General features: G+C 38.9%; 2 protein-coding genes and 1 pseudogene across 2 annotated transcripts; 1 reads left to right on the forward strand and 2 right to left on the reverse strand.

Moving 5' to 3' along the window:
* Positions 1-2,288: 2,288 nt before the first annotated feature.
* Positions 2,289-5,002, reverse strand: LOC140990595 (uncharacterized; annotated as a pseudogene).
* An 8,623-nt stretch (positions 5,003-13,625) lies between these two features.
* On the reverse strand, positions 13,626-13,931 carry LOC140990185 (uncharacterized). Its single transcript, XM_073459765.1, has one exon. The coding sequence runs from the start codon at positions 13,929-13,931 to the stop codon at positions 13,626-13,628; it is 306 nt and encodes a 101-aa protein (XP_073315866.1).
* An 8,881-nt stretch (positions 13,932-22,812) lies between these two features.
* LOC140990693 (protein MIZU-KUSSEI 1-like) lies at positions 22,813-24,544 on the forward strand. The gene is made up of 2 exons (XM_073460529.1): positions 22,813-23,057; positions 23,137-24,544. Exon 2 carries the CDS (start codon positions 23,427-23,429, stop codon positions 24,216-24,218), a length of 792 nt encoding a protein of 263 aa, XP_073316630.1. The 5' UTR covers positions 22,813-23,057; positions 23,137-23,426; the 3' UTR covers positions 24,219-24,544.
* Positions 24,545-25,309: the final 765 nt, after the last annotated feature.

Raw genomic sequence — 25,309 nt, forward strand, 5'->3', positions numbered from 1 at the left:
AGAAAAACTGATGAGGAGCCCACATTTTCATGTAAATGTGATCCTCACTTTATCACTACTCTGATTGAATAGAAAAACTGATGGGGAACGTCTTTGTTCATATTAAGTAAAAATGTGAATATAAAGTTATTTAATAAAAAATTTTGGCTTATAAAGATTCACATAAATGTGGATAATTCAGTTGAATAATAATTATAAGGTGACGTGAGAAAACATGATCTGAGGGAGTTCTTCATAGATCGGTTTAAACTGCCTTGTCTAGCTACTGGTCTTCCTGAAGAATGTTGCTCTGACTAGGAGTTAGGTATTTAAAGGACCTTGGCACTACCTATCTTTCCTGGGAGCACTCTTGAAAAGTGTTGAATGTGTTCCTAAATATTAATCATTATATAAAGTATTAAAGTAAAGCCAAAATTTTTGTCCAGTGATCCGTAGAATTTTAAATAATTAAGGTTTAGCCACAACACCCTTAATTATGAGAATTATACATTAAGTCAGATTTGGATCACATTAGCATTTATTAAAACCCAAAATTTTTGTCTAGTGATCTGTATAATTTTAAATAATTAAAGTTTAGCCACATCACCCTTAATTATGATAATTATGCATCAAGTCAGATTGGGATCACATTAAGGGAATTTTATTAAGTATAAAAATAAATAAATAAATAAAATTGTCTAGTGATCCGTATAATTTTAAATAATTAAAGTTTAGCTACAGCACCCTTAATTATGAGAAATTATACATTAAGTGGGCTGAGGATCACATGAAAGACATTTATTAAGAGCATAAATATTTAAAAAAGAATTGTGATTTAATGTCTTAGTGATTCGTATAATTTTAATTTATTAAAGAATATTTATAGCATCTTTAATTGAATTAAAATTATACATTAATTTTTAATCACATTTAGTTATAAAAGACATAAATTACATAAAATTATTCATCGTTTTGATAATACTTTGAGATGAATAATCATGAAGAATAAATATTTTATGCATAAGGAATTTAATATCCTAGTGATTCGTATGATTTTAATTAATTGAAGAGTAGCCACAGCATCTTTGATTGAATTAAAATTATACATAAATTATGATGATCACATTTGGTTACAAGGGATATAAATTGTAATTAATTATATTTTAACATTGAAATTTATCCCACAATAAATTTTTTTATGTTAAATATAATTAATTAGGATACAATATTGAATTATTTTCTTAATTTATCCATATGGATTAAGAATTGAATATAATTTAATAGATATATCATTAAGTTGTATGAATCTAATTGAATTAAAAATTCAGTTCACAGACAATTTTTATGTCAGTGATTCATATGTAGATCATGATTTAAATGGGTAAAACATAACATATGGTTTATTGCTTCATTTAATAAAATTAGCATGTATTCATTAATTTTGCAGCATATTGCTATTACTCTGATATTATTTTCTAAAATTGAAATTTATAATTTTAAAGTTTGAAACTGAAAATTATTCTTCATACAGGCTTAATGAGCACTATAAATATGAGATGATATAGGGTACAAGGTACTATGACAAATACATGTTCATCACAAATCATAAGATTGTGGAAACAAGATATTCAAAATTTATTGAGAATGACTTGATTAGTGGGAGCGATCAAATTCAGAATATTAATCATTATGATGCTCATTCATCCACACATATTATATGTATTGATTGTTATTCACAACATCATCCAATTTAAAGTGTGTTGTGAAACCAATCATATAAATTCCACAAATTGTTGGCCATGATCTTGAAGTTCTTAATGCTCATAAAGATATTGAATGATAAAAGAATTCAACAGCAAGTTATGAAGTCTGAAAGTTGGTTAAATTGCCATTCATTTTTAGATGAGTCTTGAAAACAAATAAAGTCTCATTAGGCAATATCGAACAACATAAAGAATTCTTCTCTATGATGAATATTTAATATTAAGAAAACGATATGGCTTGAAACATGTCTCACATTAGTGGTATTTCAGGTTTTACAATGTTAACTCTTCATTAAGTTTTGTTGAGAATATTGTGGGACATTATGAATACCAGAAGGTTAGTGGGAGTTTAAATATTATCAGAGTAATATAAGTATTTGACCACTAAAAAGTTGCAAAATGTTTTGGGATACTTCTATAGTATTAAAGTTTTACATGCCTAGGTGAGACGATTTGACAATTTGGAAAGTGATTTGTTACTTCCACTATTGAGTCAAAATTCGTCATTGAAGCAATATTGTGTAGTGTATTTTAAGGAGTTTTCATTATGGGCTTAGAATTATGGATTCTACGTCTAAGCCATTAAGATTATATTACTGCAATTCAGTTATGGTCTTTGTGACTAAAGCGGTGGTCGAACTAAGTATATCGACATAATGTATTTTAAACCGTTGGAGAACGTGTTAATAAAGTGGTCATTGAACACGTTAGCACTGAATTGATGATCTTTTAACCTAAAAGCATGCAAATTTCAGATGTTAAAAAATCGTATGGTAATTACTGATGGATTTGATTCCATAATAATTTTATGGTTTTGATAATGAAATGCATTCAGTTATGATATTTCTCATATTCAGTTATGTACATAATCAGTTATTTTGAGAAAAATATCAATAAAGTTGGACCTCGAATAAACATAGGGTTTATTCATTAAGTTATACAGATTTGAGAGACATAATGCATTGTGATACATGGAAGATCATACTCACTTTTAGAGAACCGATCGCCATGATTCATGTATTTTGTTTTCTCTTATGGTAAATGAGATATATGTGTCAAGTGGGAGAATGTAAGAAAAAGTGACACATATTTGAAGAAGATAAAACGTGTAGGAAATGGCGACGGCCATCGCCTACAATTTTGACAAGCACATGCGTACGCCGACTCAACTTAAGTAAATTGATATGCGTACACGGCTCTTCTTTTGACATTTAGGCTCCCGCAATAAACTCGTTGATAGTATGAGTTTAGCTATAAATACCGAAGGCATTGAGGTCCCTAGATACACAATCTCATACAGAATAATACACCATCTAAAGAAAGATTGGAGTGCTTAGAAGATTTCAACCGGAAGGAAAAGCATAGAAATCAAAATTTCCAATGGCATGAGGTAATTCTCGATTAAGCTTCCGCATATAGTTTTATCATGTTTATATATGTGTAAAAACATGATTTTTGAGAAAAATTCTAACATGCCCTTGAATTAAACACGTATAAATCCTCCAGATTCGAGCCGGTAAATCCAGCCACCGAATCAAACGAGCCAGCCACCAGCGCCGCAGCCACGTCATCCTCCCCCGCCGCCGCTTCCTCACCCACGCGCTTCACCCTTCCAGCAATCACCCGGCACACCAGCATGGCGCGGCGAGTATCCAAGACGCGGGACGTCGATACTGTTGTGAGCCCTACCGCTGCTCGCTGTCATGTGGACCCCGCTAATCTTGCTGCCCTGGAATCCATTTCGGATGATCGTACACACTCTGCAGTCGGGAACAGAAGCGCACAAGCTGGATGAACCACACGCGCCGAGGAGGCACGTGAGCGTAGCGCAGTGGAATCTCAGAAGCTCGTTCCCGTCGACAGAGCACCTGGCGTCCCTCTTTGCGGCGGAGTTGGCGCGTGTCTTCACCGCGTCTCTGTAGTCTTCGAACCTTTGGATCGTGCGCTGGGTGTTGTGGACCTTTAGTATCCGTTCGATCTTGCAGATTGAGTTGTCCTTTTTAATCCAGCTTGATTCGAAAATCATTTCAATTATATTGCGGCTCGAATCCTCTGGACCGAGCTCAGATACTGCAGAAACCAATTACACGCCGTTCTCATTCGATGTTTTTTAATTTAATTTTTTAGAATCCTGGATTTTAATATAATAAATGCAAAATTAAAATAGTATGCCTTACGACCAATAATAACGCGCCACGTCGCAAAGTGTCGTGCTTTTAATTGAAAGCTCTAAAATTTAATCGATAACAAGTACTGGTCCATAACAAGATAAATTCTACATTATCTCGTAACGCTGCACTAACCAGTCAACTCAAATTCTCCTACACTGAATTTTGAAATATTAATATAGAATAAAGTCTTTTCGAAAGAGATATATAATTATAATTTTATATTTAGTACTCCCAATTCGATCCACTGTCTTAGATATATATCCATGCAAGACCGAATAGGATCACCACCTTCAAATTTTTTAGCTAATGGAAGCGTGCCATTAATCAAGAAGTACTTAAATCTTGTATATTTTTCTTTTATAATGTGCTTTGAGTCATGAATTAATGATGATCCAGGGAATTAAAGCGAAAAAGAAAAGAGTAAAGATCACCTACATGCCTGACTGCCTGGTGATGCTTCAAGCTCTGAACTTTGGGAAAAACGTCCCCGCATACAGAGCAAGCGCAAATCCTCGTTCTCGACAATGGATAACTGCGTCCAAAAACATTAAATTGAAATTAATCTATATATTTAATTAACTCAACTAATTAACTTTCATTGCGTTTGGTGTGTAGAGAACTATGAGATTGGACGGAATTCAGCCCCTACATGCTTGGATCAACGATCGTGTGGCACTCGTAACAACCCGAGAGCCTCCTCAGCTGCATCCCCCTCCCCGTGTAGGCGCCAGCGCCATAGCCGGATCGCAGCAAGCTGGAATTAACAAATCGACTAGACGAAGACGGGTGGATGCCTCTTTTGCTGAGAAGCCTGCTTTCTTGACCCAAAAAAATGCTATCTGTGGAGATATCGGAGCGGTGCACCACCCTGCTGTTGTTGTGGAGTGCGGAGACGTCCCGGAAGGTGCAGATGGAGCTGCAGGAGGAGAAAATCAGATGATGGATTTGGGATTCCTCGATCTGCTTGCAAGTGAGCAAGCTCTTGATCTGTTCCCAAGACGAGGCTATGTGCATTGTCTTCTGGGGTTTCTTCTTGCGCTTGGGGTTTGCACACGGGGGAGGGTGGTTAGTCTTGGATTCCTGGTCGTGTAGGAAGTGAGGAGCGCGATGAAAAGAAGTGAGAGGGATTGGATGAGAAGTGGTGATTGATGATATTCGAGTGAATCGGGTATAGTTACGCGGGCAATTCACCAAATATAAGAAGTGTTTAGGAAATTTGAGTGTGGAGATGGCTTCAACAACACCTGCAAACAAGAAAGGAACTCGTCAATGGGCGTCCGAGGGGTGTCCGACGTGGCCACTCCGATGCTAAAGTCAGCAGGTATTCAAGTGATATATATGAGAATATATGTGTGTTTGAAAGCTAAGAATTCCAGAATCCGTAAATGAAGAGTATACCTGCTATTTGTAGTAGAAAATCTCATCATTACCTAGTTTTCAGTGCCACCTACTAAGTATGATAAGTCGGCTGCCCATACTTTCTGATGACTTCTTTAACACGCCAACACCCAAGTTGTTCTAACAGATAAGATATCCCCTACTGAGTATACTCGAGTATGGTTCAATTTTCGAGGTATCTCGGGTAGTAAGACCCCGAGCAAGGTATGAGGACCCGGGCACTCGATTGCCCGGGTAGAAGAGAAACACTCCGGTACACATGTGACAGCCCGGGCTCATGACTGCCCGGGAATAGAATAAAATACCCGACAACTGATAAGGCCTGGTACGGCGTATACGATGCCGGGGCTATCCTTTCCCCGTCCCGGGTCTCGGATGACCCAGATCCTTATGGGGGTATCACCACCCATCCCTAAAATAGTCGGCCTAGAGTCTTACTCGCTGTCCCAATCAATGATTTTTATGCCTCTAAAGAAAATAAATTCAGAACGGTAAGTAGCATCGGGGGGCCTCAAATATCTCAGCGATAAAGTGACATGCCGGGGCCACATATATCTTGGTCTTAGAATACTTTGTCGTTTAGTACTTTCGGGTACCGTAATTATTACCATAATGACGTGCACCTCAGCATTAATTCTTGTCGAAAAACGTTTCATATTCCGAGATGGATAAGACTGACGCCTCGATAATTGTACACACCCTTTCGTTTGCTCGGCTCAACTTCCAAAATTCATCATAACCGTTCATGCGTTCATAGATCATCGACTGTGATTAACTCCTTTCTCCTATATATAGTAGCCCACATATTCTTCAATCATATTTAGCGAATTATTATCCAAGAAGTATAATGGCAGGTGCAAGTAGTTCGAAGACTCCTGATCGGCAGATGTTTCTATGAAAGACGCCATGGAGGCCAGAAAGGTGGCCATGGAGGAAGAGGTCCTCCATAAAGTGCTTCTGTTTTGGGAGGAGCTTCAGAATCTTCAGTCCCTCCTCGAGGACGAGGCAGTTCCTCTTTCTGAGACTTTGAAGCGCGTGAAGAAATATGCGCGACGTCTCCATATATCTGATGAGATGGTCATTTTTACTGATGAAAGTGTCTATCTCCTGATGCTAAAGAAGGAGATAAGCATTTTGAAGCACATCGCTGAATCAGACGACTTTCTCAAGACTTCCGCTGGGGGTTTAACCAGTTGGTTGAACAAGTGGAAGTCTTTTGTTGAGGAAGAGTATTTTAATGTACTCTGTGCTTACTGTTTTAAATAAATAAAATGTTTATTTATTCCATCTTCGTCGTTTATTTTGCTTCAAGAATTTAATTTCATCAGTTGATATGTATATCACGAATTGAATAAAATAACTAACATAAAACTAACTGACATCAGTTGAAGATGAATAACGGATAAATGAAAAACTGAAAAACTGAAAAACTAGGACCGAATATCTCCCGGGTTTAACATAGAATGCCGAGGCCTCATATCTCCCGGGCTTTAAATAAGATGCCGGGGCCTTATGTCTCCCGGGCTTCAGATAAGATGCCGGGGCCTCATGTCTCCCGGGCTTTAAATAAGATGTCGTTTCGTATTCTCATGTACTTGAGGTGATGTCATGCTGACGTAAGCACTTAGCATTAAATCTTGCTGAAAAACTTTTTGAATTCCAAGAACCCGATAAGTCTGATACCTCGATATACGTGTGCGTCCTTTCATCTGCTCGGCACAATTTACGAGATGCATCATGATCGTCCATGTGTATCCATATCAACGGCTGAGATCAATCATTCCTCCTATATATAGTAGAACACTGTTTTTTGCAAAACTCACTTGCAAATTCAAATATTCGGCGAAACCCTTGCAAAATTTTTTCTCGAAGCTCCTCAGAACAACTCCCTTCTTCTCCGGCGATCTCACACCGCTGCAACCACTCCGTCCATCTTCTTCTTTACAAAACTCGTAAGTTTTCTCTTTTAAAATCATGTCTCATTCTACTTCTTCGACCTCCGGAGCCAATGCACGAGGCTCATCTGATTATGAGTCCACCGCGCTGCGCTCAAACTCCCATCCTTCTCGCCCTCGTCGCCGTCCCTCCGCCCATACCTCCAAAAAACCAAAAGTTCACCAAACAAAACCCTCTTCTTCCAAGCCAATCGCCTCGGGCACTTCCCGATTCCTGAAAAAGGACGAGGGAAAGGGAAAAGCCCAGGTTGATGATCCTCTTTCTGCTGAGGCCCCGGGAGTTCCTTGGTTCTCCTCAATGAGCAACACTCTGCGTTCGGGGGCAGACGAGGAACTCCGGTCTCTGGGGTCTATTCCTTCTACCCACCCTATTCTTATCCCAGTCCCTCTGATCGGGCATATAGTCCTCTTTTCGGGTATACCACCTTCTTCCGGGACCAATTTAGAAATGGTCTCTGGTTCCCCATCCCTTTGTTTTACATTGTGGTCGCCAAGTTCTTCGGCGTTCCTATAAATCAATTCCACCCTAATTCTTTTCGCATCATGGCCTCGGCCTACGTTTGTTTCCGCATGAACAGTCTGACTATCAACCCCCCTCATTCTTCATTATTATTTTACCTGTAGATTAGGCGATTTTGCTTTTTCCCTTACTGCCCGGACCAATGCCCGGTTCCTCGATGATATCCCTTCTTCCTAGAAGGGATGGAAGGGAAGATACTTTTTCATTCAACTCCCGGCCTTTCTCTCCTGTTTGACCGGATTCCTTCCTTTACTTCCTCCTCAACCCAAGCTTCCCCTGGCTTACAAGTTCGAGGATTCCTATACCCAAAGCCAAAATTTGGTGGAGGGTCAAAAATATTCTTCATCTATTCTTATCTCGGAGGAAAATATGCTTGTTTACGAGTTGAGTGCTCAGGCTGAAGACCCAATAGACCGGGTAATTGAAGAGGTTGCCGGCTCGGGGCTCAACCCGATAATTCTTTCTTCTTTCTACTCTGTCTATCTTTTTCCTCCATGTTTCTCTTGCGATAACCCTTTATCTTCTATGCAGATAAGATGCAGGAGGCCTTTGCTAAAAAATGGGCAGGTGACCGGGCAGCCAAAGAGAAGAGGCTGGCAGCAAAAAGAGCGGCTGCCAAGAAGAAAATCGAAGAAGCAGCAACTCGGAAGAAGGTTGCTACACAAGGGAAAACTCCTCGGGTTGAGATGACTCGAGCAGAGTCTACTGATTCGGATGACCACATCCCCCTAATCCAAAAGAAATGCAAGGCTGCTACAAGCCCGGAGGTAGTCTTGCGCGAGGAGAATCAAAGGGAGGTTCCAGTTACTTCCCAAGTAAATCAGGCTACTCCTCCCCGGCAAGAGCAGACCTCCCAGGCTTCCCAGGCCTCCCAACATTCCAACCAAAAACATCTTCAACCCGGCTCCTCTTCTCGGGCCAGCTTCTTCGAGGAAGGGACTACACCACTCGGGGTTAAGCTTTTCAAGCAGGTCCTGACTGCTGTTGACGAACCCTTCCTCAAGATCTCCCCGGCCTCAGCCAAATATTTACAGGGGACTAATAAGATCATGGATGTAACTAACTTCTTCAAAACAGGGTGCCCAGCTGCTTATCTCAGCTTTCGAGGAAGTAGCGGCGACAGCCACCCACAAGGGCAGGCAGCTCCGAGCAGCTCAGGACGTTTATGCCCAACTTCAAGAAGAGCTTGCTCAAGCTCGGTTGGCACATTCAGAGGAGGTAGCTGGTCTCCGTGCCACTCTGGAGTTTACTCAATCAGCCCTGGTTAAGGCTCAGGAGGAAACCATAGACGCCTCTGTCCGGGAAGATCGCTTGCAACAACAAGTTCGAGTATTTGAGACCAAAGTTAATACAATGGTCGAGGAAAAAGAACAACAACAATCTCGGGCAGAAAAGGCCGAAGCTGCCCTGAGGCTTCTCCAAATGACCAGGGAACAAGAGCGAGCCTCCTTCCTCCAGACCCCAGAATTCCAAGCAACGGTGGCGGATAAGGCCTATCCTCTTTTCAAGACCGATTTCAATAAATGACGGGAACAATTTGAGGAGGCTGGACTCGTGCCCCCGGATATGAAGGATTTTCTTGATTTCAGCCGGGCCATTGCATCCCTTCCCAAGGATGGTGAGGAGGAGAAGGAGGATGATGAAGAGGAGCTGCCGGAAGAAGAAACTATCAATATAGAATAGGAATGTCTTTTTACTTTTCCTTGTATTTACCAGCCTTCGGGCTTTTTGAATGAAAATTTCTTTTTCCTCTATTAACTGCTTCTTCAATAATATTGTGGTAACCAAAACTGGATAAAAGAATCACTTTGCATGCAAATAACCACAAGTTTTTCGAAGTGTTGAAGAGTATCCGGAAACTGTCATAATTAACCCAGAAGTTGAATCCCGAGTCATCCAGCTGACATTCTTAGTATAGTGAAATACGATGTTCAGAAACACTGAAACCTTGTCATGATAACCAAGGCCCATAACCTTGTGCTGGGGAACATGTCCCGGGACTTAGAGTGATCGAGGTGTGATGCCTCGAGCCAGGGTTTACCCTGGGCTTTTAGAACCAAGGTACGGAGCCTTGGGTCGGGGATCATGTCCCGGGACTTAGAATGGTCGAGGTACGGAGCCTCGAGCCAGGGTTTACCCTGGGCTTTTAGAACCAAGGTACGGAGCCTTGGGCCGGGGATCATGTCCCAGGACTTAGAATGGTCGAGGTACGGAGCCCCGAGCCAGGGTTTACCCTGGGCTTTTAGAACTAAGGAACGGAGCCTTGGGACAAGGATCATGTCGCGGGACTTAGAATGGTCGAGGTACGGAGCCCCGAGCCAGGGTTTACCCTGGGATTTTTAAGAATCCGAGGCTTTGTCCTTCCCGGTGTGAGATATAATAATAAGATACACAACACTCTTGAGAAAAGAGGCCTTTTTATTTCATCTTCAAATAGTAGTAATTACATCAAGCATAATTCTTCTTTAAATGAAACACATTTCAGGGTCTTTTGAGAGAGTGCCCCTGAGCATCTTCTAAATAAAAAGCTCATGAGCTAACTTTTCGGGTTATTTTGTAAGGTTCTTCTCATCGAGCTTCAAGCTTTCCCACATCCCCGGCTGGATTAACTTTCTTCATGACCAGATCTCCTACTTGAAAATCTCGAGTTCGGACTTTCTTATTGTACGACTTCATAACCCGGCCTCGGTATGCTTCCATTCAAATCATGGCCTGGTCCCTCTTCTCTTCCACTGCATCCAATTCCATTGCCCGACTTTGATCGTTATCATCCGGGTAAGATTCTACCTGGGCAGATGATTGCCCAATCTCTACCGGCAAGACTGCTTCAGAACCATAGACCAAGCTAAAAGGGGTTTCTTGCGTAGGTGCCCGAGGAGTGGTGCGATATGCCCAGAGAACACTAGGCAACTCCTCCACCCAGTCTTTTCCCTTGCCTTGCAATCTAGTTTTCAAAGCATGCACAATAATTCTGTTCACCACTTCTGTCTGACCATTGGCCTGAGGGTAGGCAACAGACGTAAAAGACTGGATGGTCTTCATTTCCCGGCACCAAGATGTAATTTTTTTCCCCTGAAACTGTCTTCCATTATCAGATATTAGTCTTCGAGGTACTCCAAACCGACATACAATATTTTTCCACAAAAACTTCAAGACCTCTTGCCCCGTAATTTTCGCCAAGGGCTCAGCTTCTACCTATTTAGAAAAGTAATCAACAGCCACCAATAAAAACTTCTTTTGGGCCCAGGCAATAGGAAAGGGGCCAACGATATCCATACCCCATTGATCAAAAGGGCAGGATGCCCATATAGGCTTCATAGGAGTGGCCGGGCTGTGTTGAAAATTGGAGTGATGTTGACAACCTTCACAAATCCGGACCACCCGAGCAGAATCCTTGCTAATAGTAGGCCACCAAAACCCTGCTAACATTGCTTTCCGGGCTAACGCTATCCCTCCTAGATGCTCACCACAACATCCTTCATGAATTTCTCGGAGAACATAATCCACCTCCTCAGGGTGTAAACATTTCAATAAAGGGCCTTGGAATGATCTTCGGTATAAGATATTATTTAAGAGAACAAATCTGGGAGCTTGTCTCTTGATCTTTTGAGCCCGGGCTTTATACTCCGGCAATTCATGCTTTGTGATAAATTTGATTAGGGGTGTCATCCAGGAGTCTTCTGGTACGGGCAATGTTTCTTCTTCCGTGGAGTGGACCAACCGGGAAACATGCAATACTTCCCGGGTACTCACTTATGTTAAAGCAGCAGCCATTTTTGCTAGGACATCAGCTTCTTCATTATCTTCCCGGGGTATTTGTTCAATACTCCAATCCACAAAATTTTATGTTTGGGCTCTGATGAGCTGTAAATATTTGATCATCCTGTCATCTTTAGCCTCATAAACACCCTTGATCTGCTGAGTGATTAGTTGTGAATCAGAATATATAATAACACGAGAAGCTCCAATCTCTCGGGCAGCTCGGATACCCGCAAGAGCAGCTTCATACTCTGGCTCATTATTAGTTACCCGGGAGTCAATCCTCAGAGCAAGCTTGATCTTTTCTCCCGGGGGAGACACTATCACCACCCATACTCCACATCCAGCAAGGCTAGATGCCCCATCCACATACACTCGTCATACCTCTTCTTCCTCGGGCTGTATCATCTCGGACAGAAAATTAGACAGGGCCTGTGCTTTGATGGCAACCCGAGGCTTATACTCAATGTCATATTCACCCAACTCCACCGTCCACTTGATCATCCGTCCGGATACTTCTGAATGAGTCATAATCCTCCCCAGAGGACTATTAGTGAGAACAATAATTGGGTGCGACAGAAAATAAGGTCGCAGCTTCCGGGCGGTCATTACCAAGGCCAGGGCAATCTTCTCTACTTCGCTGTACCGAAGCTCGGGGCCTCTCAGAGCGTGGCTGACATAATCGATAGGCCTCTGATCAGAGCCTTCTTCCTTAATTAACACAGAACCGACAGCATACTCTTTTGTAGATAAATAGACAAACAGCTTCTCCCCGGGCTCGGGCTTCACCAAGACGGGGAGCTCGGCTAGATGACTCTTCAGATCTTGGAAGGTCCGTTCACATTTCTCATCCCAACCAAATTGTTGGGCTTTCCTTAAGACCTGGAAAAAGGGATAACTCCTGTGTACTGACCGAGATATAAATCGAGAAAGGGAAGCAATCCTCTCGGTCAGCTTCTGCACTTCTTTGATAGATCGGGGGGAAGGCATGCATAATACAGATTTAACCTTCTCTTGATTCACTTCGATTCCCCGGTCTGTCACTATAAACCCCAGAAACTTGCCACTCTTCATGCCAAAAATGCATTTGGACGGGTTAAGCTTGATTCCGTATTTGATCAGAGTAACAAAAGTCTCTTCCAAATCAGCAATAAAGTCAGCAACATTTTTAGATTTGCCCAAGATATCATCCACGTAGACTTCCAGGTTCCTTCCCAGTTGCTTTTCAAAGACTTTATTCATGAGACGCTGGTAGGTGGCCCCTGCATTCTTTAACCCGAAAGGCATTACGACATAACAAAATGTACCTCCCGAGGTGATGAAGCTGGCCTTATCTTGATCGGCTTTGGCCAGGGGGATTTGATGATACCCTGGTAAGCATCCATGAAACTCAGCAACTCATAGCCCGAGGTGGAATCCACCAATTGATCAATCCGGGGCAAGGGATAATGATCTTTGGGACAAGATTTATTAAGATCCCTGAAGTCCACGCACATTCTCCACTTTCCGGTGGACTTGGGTACCAGAACCACATTCGAGAGCCATGTAGGAAATTGAATTTCCCGAATGTGGCCGGCTCGCAGCAACTCTTTCACATGTTCATTAATAACTTTGTCCTTTTCAGGACCAAAATGTCTCTTCTTTTGCTTCACCGGGTGAGATCCCGGGAGAATATTCAAGTGGTGCTCAGATAACAGTGGTGAGATCCCCTTCAACTCCTGTTGGGACCCGGCAAATACAAGAATATTAGCTTTTAAGCAGTTAATCAAACTGACCCGGGTGAATGGCTGAAGGTCCCGAGCCACCCGGATCTGCTGGCCTGGCCCGATCTCCACAATATCCTGCTCCTCTTCAGCCACAAAATGAACTTCCCCCTGCCCAACCATTCTCCCTCCTACTTCCTCCATTCTCGTCCTCTTCCCCTCCTTCATGGTTTTGCTTTGATCCACCCGGACTGACTCCACGTAGCATTTTCGGGAAGAAGGCTGATCTCCCCGGACCTCTCCTACCGGCTTCCCACATGAAATTTAATTTTTTGGTGATAGGTGGAAGCCACAGTCCTCAACTCATTCATAGCTGGTCAGCCTAAAATGATGTTATAAGAAGAGGGGGAATCCACCACAGTGAAAGTAGTCATCACTGTTTTCTTTACATCCCGGGAACCCAAAGTTAACGGTAGGACAATCTCCCCTTCCGGGTAAACCACATTCCCGGCAAAACCAAACAGTGCAGTCTCCACCGATTCCAAATGATAACCCTGCAAATCCATCTGCACAAGGGCATCTTTGAAAATCACATTCACATAACTGCCCGAGTCAACAAAGACTCTCATAATTACGTAATTGGCAACCCGGGCTTGAATGACCAGGGCATCATTGTGGGGCATGTTCACGCCTTTCAAATCATCCGGACCAAAGCTAATTACTGTCTCATTCCTCCTCACCTCCTCCACCTATTTAAGGAATCGATGAGGTTTTGAAGGTTCCTAAAGGGTCACGAAATTTAGCAATTATTAACGTCATTTGTTTGTCATGCATACTCTTGATCACTTAACTGATACAACCTGAAATTGAAATTTGACTTCTTCTAAAATGTAACGCAAAACAAAGGTGGCCTAGTATATTGTGTGTTGTGCACAGCAATTGCATGATGTGTAATGTAGAGGTATGTTGTTTGGCAATTGGTCTTATCTCCGAATCTCTACATCTATCGCTAAACAGATATGAAGAAGGAATTTTTTAGCCATCAGTAAACTCTTCTACAATTTGCTATTATTGTAGTTTTGATTTTAAATTTGTCTTCCTCTAGCACTTTTATTTTCTTTTCACGGATCCCTCATTCGATAAAAATATCTCTAAATAAATTTATATCACGACCAGTTTCTATCTCTGATTGTAACTTCATCTAAATTGTAAATCCAATTATGATCACATGATAGTTGTTCGTTATATATATTTTACGTGGAACATGACCATATTGAAACAATTTTGACGAGTTTTGCTAATGTTTATTTAACGAACTTGAAATTCATTGTCTATATTATGCATCGTCTAAATATAGATAATGATATAATAGCAGATGGATAGTGCGCAAAAGGATCCATGTAGCCAATGAGTAGGTCTCTTGTGAGACGATCTCACGAATCTTTATCTGTGAGACGGGTCAACCATACCGATATTCACAATAAAAAATTATTGGCTTTCACATACTTAGGCAGTTAATTATTAGTTAGCACGGTTACTTTGTTGTTTTGTTTCTGTTAATTAGTTGGTTAACTAGTACATTAGCGGATGTATATATATGTACAGAACTCTGGTTCATTTTGCAAGTGTGAGAAATAGAGGAAAATTCTCCCTCTCTGTTCATATCCAATATGGTATCAGAGCTATGGTTATAGCTCTCTCTGTGAATAATAAGCTCGGTTTCGTAGATGGATCAATCTCACGGCCTGACAATTCCGATCCAAATTTGTTAGTTTCATGGAAGCGAAACAATAATATTGTGATCTCGTGGATACTTAATTCGGTTTCAAAGGAAATATCAGCGAGCATCATATTCGCAGATTCCGTTTTGGACATTTGGCAGGATCTCAAAGATCGTTTTCGGCAGAGTAATGGTCCGAGGATATTTCAGCTCAGGCGTGAATTGATCAACCATCGTCAAGGCCAAACTTCTGTGAGCATATACTTCACAAAAATTAAAACTATTTGGGAAGAACTCAATAACTTCATACCTCAATGTGTTTGTGGAAGTTGTTGTGAAGGAATCAAGAAACTTGAAATGCATCATCAGATGGATTATGTGCTAGCCTTTTTGATGGGGCTCAATGAATCTTTCTCCCAAGTCAGGAGTCAAATTTTACTAATTGATCCACTGCCTCCGATCAACAAGGTATTTTCTATGGTCGTACAAGAAGAGAGGCAGCTACAAATTGGTACACAAAGCATGTCCACATATCCAACTGATGGCATGACATTCGCGATCAAGGGAGAACCAACCAGATTCCCAAACAAATCTCCAACTGATAACACGGGGTCTGCACCCAAAGGTAAATCTCGTTTCAATTTTAGAAATTATCTGAAAAAACGTCCTTTCTGTTCAGCTTGCAACATTCATGGCCACACTCTGGACACATGCTACAAGATACATGGTTATCCACCCGGTTTGAAGTCAAAGCCTCATAATCAATTTTCTCCTCAAAATCATCCGGCCAATCAAGTTTCAAGCCAACAAAATTCCGCTGAAGCTGAAACTGATGCAATTGAAAACAACAATGGGCAATTCTTCCAAAGTCTAAACAAGAACCAATATGGTCAACTCATGAGCATGTTTGCCAATCATCTATCTTCTACTGTGACAAGGTCACACGATGTTTCTAACACATCGCATTCTTCAGGTACATGCCTCTCCATATCTGTACCACACTCCTTAATATCATCCTCCAGTTGGATAATGGATTCGGGTGCCACCCGACACATCTGTTCAAATCCTAAGGATTTTATATCCATGAGACCAGTACAGAATTCAGTTGTTACACTACCAAACCATACACATGTTAGTGTGGAATCATGTGGTGATGTCAAGATCAATGATAGTCTAATTTTTCGGGATGTTCTTTTTGTTCCAGATTTCAAATTCAATTTGTTTTCTGTGGGCTCATTCATTGCGCATAATGAGATGGTTATAAGCTTTTTCCATGATCAGTTTGTGATCCAGGATCTCAATCTCAAGGAGATGATTGGCAAGGGTAACCGAGTAGACAATCTCTATGTTCTTGAAGCGGCCAAACCCACTGAATTTGCTGCAAACACAGTCTTTGTTCAAGCATGGCACAACCGCCTAGGACACCCTTCCAATAAGATTCTGGAATGCCTGCAAGGTCGTCTTCAATGTAAAAGGTTTTCTTTGGACAGTACTAATCCATGCTATATTTGCCCTTTAGCTAAACATAAAAGGTTATCTTTTGTTTCGAACCATCATATGTCTTCATCTCCTTTTGACTTGATACACTGTGATATATGGGGACCTTTCAATGTTTCTACCTTACATGATCAACGGTATTTCCTTACTCTTGTGGACGATTGCACATGCTTTACTTGGGTGTTTCTTATTCAAAACAAGTCTGATGCATCACATATTTTCTCACGGTTCTATAATATGGTAGGAACTCAGTTCAACAGTAAGATCAAGGTTATTAGAACTGATAATGCTCCAGAATTGGCTTTCACAGAGCTAGTCCACACAAAAGGAATGATCCATCAATTCTCTTGTGTGCAACGACCAGAACAAAATTCTGTTGTTGAAAGGAAACATCAGCACCTGTTGAATGTGGCAAGAGCCCTGTATTTTCAGTCAAAGGTTCCAATTAAATTTTGGGGAGAGTGTGTTCTAACAGCAACCTTTTTGATAAATAGAACTCCTTCTCCTTGGCTCAAGCACAAGACTCCTTATGAGCTCTTGTACAACACAACATTTGAATATTCAATTCTCAAAGTGTTTGGATGTTTGGGTTTTGCTTCCACACTACCTGCTTCTCGTCACAAGTTTCAACCAAGGGCAAGGTCATGCGTTTTTCTGGGATATCCACCTGGAATGAAGGGTTATAAGATGTATGACATTCAAAATTCAGAGATCTTTGTATCACGAGACGTGGTGTTTTATGAAAATATTTTTCCTTTTCACTCGCCCAATATATCAGAACCCTCGATCGATATTTTTCCCGACTTGGTACTACCCAAACCAATGCTTGGAGACTTTCCTTCCAACATTCTGACTATAAGTCTATCCCAAGATCCCATACCTCCTGCTTTTGAGGAATTATCCATTCCAGCTGATACTTAATCCGCACAGATTAATGCACCAATTCGAACCTCTTCTAGAGTTTCTCAGCCACCGTCATACCTTCGGGACTATCATTGCAATTTGTTAATGCAAAGTCCACAATCAGATTCTTCAGTTCAATATCCATTAAGCAATCATTTATCTTATGATCTTTTATCGCAACACCATAAATCTTTTGCTCTCAATGTTTCTGCTCAATTTGAACCAAAATTTTATCATGAAGCTGTCAAATATTCTCAATGGAGAAATGCTATGAATGATGAACTATCAGCCTTAGAAGAAAATTGCACATGGTCTGTTGTGCCATTACCACAAGGCAAACATACCATTGGATGTCGTTGGGTTTTTAAAATCAAATATGCACCAAATGGGTCTGTTGATCGCTACAAAGCTCGTCTCGTGGCCAAAGGATACACTCAACAAGAAGGTGTTGACTTCTTTGAAACTTTTTCCCCCGTTGCTAAACTTGCTACTGTCAAGATCCTTCTTGCTCTTGCTGCTGTTAATAATTGGCTTTTAGTCCAGCTCGATGTTAACAATGCATTTTTAAATGGTGACTTATTTGAAGAGGTATATATGGATGTGCCTCTCGGCTATGCAAAGGAGTCCTCTGCTTCGAGGTCCTCATGTAATCGATTAGTTTGTAAGCTAAATAAATATTATTATTTAATAAATTTTTTTATTTATCAATTTTTATATATATTTTAATTTTTAATTTTAAAATCGATATAATATGTATTAATTGTGTTCAAACAAAACTTATATATTTGTGATGTGTGTGATTTTATGTTTTTATGTATTTGTGTAAATTGTAGTGTTCAAAAAAATTGTAGAGTCCCCAAGAAACACACAAAAACCGGTGACAGAGCAACGAGTATCAGGGCAAGATGCCCAGTCAGCATCTGAGAAAGCTTTAAGTTGCAGCAAAGAAGTAGCAGGAAAGTAAATGCCTTGGCCAGGTGATGACTTAAGGTACCTGAGTAAGTGATGAACTGCTGTCAAATGTGTGGAACGAGGTTGAGCAACAAACTGACTCAACTTGTGAACGGCATATGTGATATCAGGACGTGATATGGTGAGGTATAGGAGACGGCCAATGAGGCGTCTATAGATGAAGGTGTCTGCAAGTAAGTCCCCTTGATCAGCAGATAGATGAAGTGTAGGATCCATGGGAGTGTGAGTTGGCTTCCCAGCAAGAAATCCGGTATCCTCCAAGAGTTGCAAAGCATACTGTCGTTGGCATAGAGAAATTCCATCCTTAGAACGGGCAATTTCCAGCCCAAGAAAATACTTCAAAGGTCCTAGATCCTTCAACTTAAATAGAGTTTTCAGAAAAGTTTTGAGAGAATCAATGGTAGACTGAGACGGACCAACGATAATGATATCATCGACATATACCAGCAACGCAAGGAAGGAAGAATCAGCTCCTTTAGTAAATAAGGTGTAATCTGATTTCGATTGAGTAATCGATTAGTTTGAAAACCGAATTTCCGAAATAACCGAACCGAATTTCTGAATTGACTCGGTTCGGTCGATTAATTTGGTTTAACCGAAATATTGCTCACCCCTAATCCTACATAGTAACTATCTATGTATGAGGATTTTTTCTTATTTTTTTTATTAAAAATTTGATAAATATGTATAATTTAATCCAAATAATTTAAAATTTAAAATTTAAAAATTTAATTGTAGATGACAATAAAATATTTTCGCGAGAATAAATACTCCGCAGTCCCGTATGAGACTGCTCACAGATACATAAAAAGCCATAAGAGACAAATTGCTCCTTATATGCACAAGATTAACGAGACCGGAGATGATGCCATCGCCACCGGAGCAAGTAGTCGGTGTTGGGGTGTTTCTGTTTAAAGGCACCAAAGTGCTTCTCGGCCGCCGCCGCACAGCCGTTGGTTTCGGCACCTTCGCTCTTCCGGGCGGCCACCTGGAATTCGGTCATCCTTTAATTCATCTTCTGTGTGTGATAGGGACAAATTAGTGTTAGTTAGTGACTGATTTTCTCTTCAATTTTCAGATCTTGCTATGTTATTTGCAGGCGAAAGTTTTGAGGGGATGCGCGGTGAGGGAGGTGAAGGAGGAGACGGGACTTGATATCACGGGGATGGAGCTCGTGACGGTGACAAACAACGTTCTTTCAGAACCGAAATCGGTGCAGTTGATTGCCGTCCTGTTGCGTGCAGTTCTTTCTGATAGTGATCAAACGCCGATCAATCTTGAACCTGAGAAATGCGATGGCTGGGATTGTTTCCGCCATTGGAGACCGCGGTGCTGAGAGGCATAAATCCGTTGCCAACAAATTAGAGGAATTCTTGCCGAACCCACCTAAAATGTATGTTGTTTGTCCCATTTATTTAATCTATTTGGTACGTATGCACGTTATTTATCTTCTTTTAGCTACTCGACTATGATAATTCAAACCAAGGTTATTTGGGATGACGAGGAGATCATTTCAAGTTTCAAATTTTATAAGTTTAATCATTGTTTCAAAATCGGATCAGATCGGCCGGTTCGATCGATTCGACAAAAAAAAGTCACAAATCCGATTTAAAAAGTACCAAAAAAACGTTTGATCAATCAAATTGATCAAATATCGATCCGGTTCGAACATCTTAATTTTAAAAAAATTGTTTTTTATTTTTTATTTTTTATTTTTAATATTTTTTATGATTAAAATTTAAACTTTTACTTTTTGGTTATATATATATGTGTGTATGATTTTTATTGAAAATATTATTCTATTAATATTAGATATTATTTTGATTTATTTATTTTTAATATATATATATATATTTATATTTGATAATATATATGGTTTAAATTTTAAATTCGGATAAATATATTTTTCATTATTATTTATACGTACAATTTTAAATATTTAGAATTTGAAATATATTATTTACTATATTATATTATATAATCATTTTATATAATATAAAAGTTTTTTGAATGGAAGGTCAGACTGGTTGAACCGTTTTTTAAGATAAACCGATTCGATCACTAATCCGACTATGAAAATATTGAGTTCAATGATATTTAATGTGAAACAAAGTTTTTTAATTATATCAATTCAATCAAAAAATTAAAAGATCACGTAAACCGTAAAAAATTTAAGAATAAAGTAAATTTTAGAAATTTATTTACTATCGAGAGTAATTAGGGGTGTCAATCCGGATGGATTTGGATAGATGAAAACAAGATTATTATATATATAAAAAAAAATTAACTCGAACCCAAACCTGAACATGAACATACCCTAAACTATAAACTCGAACTCGAACCAACCCGATGATTTTCATTATGAAACATTATTTTTTATTCTTTAACAAAATAATTAAATAAAAATTCAAACAATATATTAATAATATTTTAATTTAAACACATAACAACAAAAGTTCACCTAAATATGATAAATATGTTTCATGGATTTAATAATTTTAAGTTTTTGTTGTCTACTATTAATTTTTCACAAAAGAAACAATTGTTTAGAAAATTCAAATATTTCATAAAATAAATATTACACGATAAAAAGTTATGATATCAATATATATATAAAAAATCTTCAAGCATCTTAAAGTAATTTAACCCTAAAATAAAAGTTATGGGATGTTTGCGTCATGAAAAAAATATAAATGGTTCGTGTGAGTTCGAGTTGATGATTTTTAATTTAGGTCAACACGAACCCAACGTAACCCAATTTTTTCGGGTCTGATTTCGGATCCAATTCGATTTGACTCCAACCCTAACATAATACTTTTCTTGTCTACTTAGGTCGAATCGACGGGTCGGGTTCAATTTTTACATCTCTAAGAGTAACCATTAAAGAGCATGTAGGTGTCATTTAAGGTTATTTTGTTATCAAATTTATTTTCATGCACTCTAAAGAGTTTTCGAAAACACTCGAGTGAGTAGAGATGTCAACAAGCAATGTTTAAACCTGACCCTGTATCAGACATACATCATTCGAGAGTTAGACTCGATTAAGCGGGTTTGAGACACACCTTTGGATTTATAAACTCTCCCCACTATTATATATAACTATATCTGTATATAAGTTGATAATATTATATTAAATTACGAATATCTTAATCTCCAATCTTAGTTCATAATGTTTTTTTATTTATAATACTGGGAAGTTTCAAACTTCTTGAAATCTCCTAGCAAGAATAAATCTCAAACTCTTTCGCTGGCCCAAAGTGTTTACATACATACATAACGCAATTAGCTTGCGTGCCATGCTTAACAGTCGATTTTCGAATAAAAATGTCCCCGATTCGACATGAAAATTCATTTAAACTTCGAGTTTTACTTGGAGATTAACTTTTTGATACATCCTACATGGTCGTATTCGAATTAAATCCATGATCCCGCCGAGTAAACTACTTATTTTCTCCACCAAATGCATATAGGTCTTAATGACTACTTAACGATCATGTGGGTTGTTTATTCTAAAGCTTATTAATCTGAAATTAGATAAATATTTAGATTGGAAGTTAGTTCCAACATGCACTTAACTATTGTTTTTAGGTATCTAAACTAACCTTAATTTCATCTCTAGTTGTTGGATGCAGATGATGATTAGTTGGTCCAATAGACTTTGGTGTCCGAAATATCAATGAATATCTATTTATTTATCTGATAATCTATATTTGTATTATATATAAAGGCTGACGGCGACACTAATGAGTTTTTACGAAAATATGATAATCGTTTCGCTAAATAAAATTTTTCTTATAATTTATTCGTAACTATAATATCTAATGTATTTCAAAAATTCACATATGATATTTACGAATCATATATTTAATGTATTTATATTATTTTTATTTAAATAATAATTAAAAACTCTAATAAAAATTTTATTAGAGTGAATTCGATGTAATAATAATCACGAATAATCATTATTTTAGTTACATATAATACATGTAGTGCAAATGGAGGGGCCTGTGGAGCAAAAACTTTCTGTATTAAATTAAGGATCTACTTTTGTTGTCTAAAATTCAACAATTAAAACTAGGCGATCATTGTTTTTGTAGACTAATAAATATAGTTTTATTGGCTCGGTATATTTTGAATCATATCTTTGCCTTTGATTCTACATTTTTGCACATTTGTGTCACGCTTAGATAAATAAACTCTTTATATATATATATATAAAATAAAATTTTATTTCATGGATATGTACACACGGCCAAAGTTATGTCCAAAAACATTTATTGTGTCACGTCAATTTTAATAATTTGCAACATAAAAATGTCTCAATATCAGCTTCTTTAAACTCTATCATCTTAATTTAGCGACATTTTAACAACTTCTCAAAATATGTTTAAGCCAAATACACTATAATTATGTTAATTTTCAATATATATATCAATTTTTGGACGATAACTGAAGATTTCAATTAGTGAAGGTGGTAAATGCAATTATGGATATTTCTTTATCAGTTTCCAATGAAATGTCTTTTGGATCGGTCGACGCCAATCTTTCTCCCTGTTACAGCAGCTTACCCCACTCCGCTTCTTTGTTCTCTGCATCAGCCTCTACCATTGAATGAAAGATTTCACGATAAATCCTTGTTCCCTCACATTCCACTCTACCAAATATTTGTCCCATTTCGCTTCAAATATTTGCATCCATCTCTTTCCTACGCCTCTGTGTAGTTTGTGTTTTTTGATATTTTTCACTTTCTTGTTATATATTTTCTTCATTTTAATTTTAATTTTATTTTTATTCAGGTTGGTGAGGCTGCTCAACATCTTTTGTCAGATTTCTCTCTGCCATAGCTGACAAAAGGGAATAGAAGCTGGAGAATATAATCACTCCCATTATAAATAAATAAATATATATATATATATATATTATATTAACTTGTAGAGGATTCTTGAATTAAATTAAAATTCATCCCTCTTTATTTGTTCTTGTCTTTCACATTTCTCAGACCATCTTTCGAGACAAAAAAGAACCCATCTTTCCTTTTTGATCTGTTCTTTTGTTTTCTTGGTTGTGAAGTTTGATTGTTTCGAAAATGAGGACGATTATGACTAGAAATCCGCATGATTCATTCTCATTTTCCAGGAGGTATTTTCACTGGAAGAAGAAAGGTGTTGAAGATGAACGGGATGAAGACATGGTGGAAATCTTGAACTTGAACTCCTCTTCCAAGTTTGAGGAGAAAGAAAAGGGTAAAACGGAGGAGATAAATTCCCAAATGCGTTCACTTTCTCTAGGCTCTGCAAAAGTCCCAAGGAAAAAACTCTCGGTTATGGCGGCATTCAAGCTCCGCTCAGCTCTTGCTCTAGGCAAAACCCAGTTCACACCGGGCCTGGGGACGAAAGTTGTGGGTACCCTTTTCGGCCACAGGCGTGGGCATGTCCACATCGCCTTTCAAGAAGATTTCAAGCTGAACCCGGCGTTTCTGGTCGAATTAGCTACGCCTACGAGCATTCTCGTGAAGGAGATGGCTTCAGGCCTGGTCAGAATTGCGCTGGAGTGTGAGAAAAAGGTGCGTAAAAAGGGCTTTAAGCTCATCGAGGAGCCCATGTGGAGGACTTACTGCAACGGGAAGAAATGCGGGTACGCGATGAAGAGGGAATGCGGGCCTGAAGAATGGAAGGTTTTGAATGCCATCGGCCCGATCTCCATGGGCGCAGGGGTGCTCCCCGGGCGTGGAAACGGAGCAGAATCAGATGGAGAACTGATGTATATGAGAGCTAAGTTTGAAAGAGTCGTCGGGTCTAAAGATTCTGAAGCTTTTTACATGATGAATCCTGATGGCAATGGAGGTCCAGAGCTCAGCATTTATTTACTTAGAGTTTGAGATTCTTCAGTATCTGATCTTGACCTGTGCAAGTATTTATTTTTATCTAGTTTAATTATATCATTTTGAGCTTAAGTTTACTTGGTTAAAACTAGTTTTTATGAAGAAAACGGAGGCTAGATTCTCCATGTAATTTGGGTTCTTGGACATTTTGAAATGGGAAATTTGTACTGGTTTAGTGGTGAGGGGTGGGTGAAAAGGGTATAGTAAATGGCAAATGCAGTTTGGTGGGTGGGGTGGGTATATCTGTGTATAAGATGGGGTTTTTACTGTTAAATTTCCTTATCTATGTCAAACCTGAGACACTTGCAGTCATTGAAGTTTTGTCTATTTTTGCTTCATTCCAAACTTTGTATGATTACTTTTCCCAATCTTAACTTAGTTTCATATCACATACATCATTAGTACTATCTCCCCTTTCATGGATAATTCTATATCAAATTTGTCAAGTTAGAACAAGTTTCTATGGCGCCATATTTTGGTGAATTGGTGATGATATATTATTCAAAGTATAATAATTGTCATTTGTTTATTTAAATCAAGAATGTAAGAGGGATGGAGCAAAGACAAATGGAGTGTAATGATTGCCACGGGCAAATCATTGGTATGGTGCACATGTCCGACACAATAATCATTCATGAAGTTTGAGTTCTCATGGTTTCTTGAACTTGAAGTATGATTTTCATTCTTGAATAAAAACATTTCGTGCTGTTAAATACTATAAAAAATTATTCATTGTATTGCTGTTGTTGTAATCATGACATAAGAATGATTTATTGCAAACTCATTCTATGGTCTCTTGGGTAGGGTTCAACTTAGGACAACACCACGTAATATCGTTTTCTTGATGTCATCAAACTCATCCCGATTGTCTAAAATCACAATTTGGTGTAGTGACGTTAGCATTGGAACAACACGAATATGGAACGAGATATTGGAATACTCGGAGAATCCCTATTTAGAGTAAAATGGTTGATCAAGTTTTTTTCTTTTTATAAAATTATAATTGATTACTGGTCAAGTCTTTTTCTTTTTATAAATTTAAATATTTGTTGAGTTTTGAGAAGTTAAAGAGTTAGTTTTTAACCAAC

This window comes from Primulina huaijiensis, chromosome 12, assembly GCF_012295235.1.
Source record: "Primulina huaijiensis isolate GDHJ02 chromosome 12, ASM1229523v2, whole genome shotgun sequence".
In the NCBI taxonomy this organism is placed as follows: Eukaryota; Viridiplantae; Streptophyta; class Magnoliopsida; order Lamiales; family Gesneriaceae; genus Primulina; species Primulina huaijiensis.

Bases quoted from the DNA above. Each gene is read 5' to 3' on its own strand.
- LOC140990693 (XM_073460529.1), top strand. From the start codon at position 23,427: ATGAGGACGATTATGACTAGAAATCCGCATGATTCATTCTCATTTTCC.
- LOC140990185 (XM_073459765.1), bottom strand. From the start codon at position 13,931: ATGCCCCACAATGATGCCCTGGTCATTCAAGCCCGGGTTGCCAATTAC.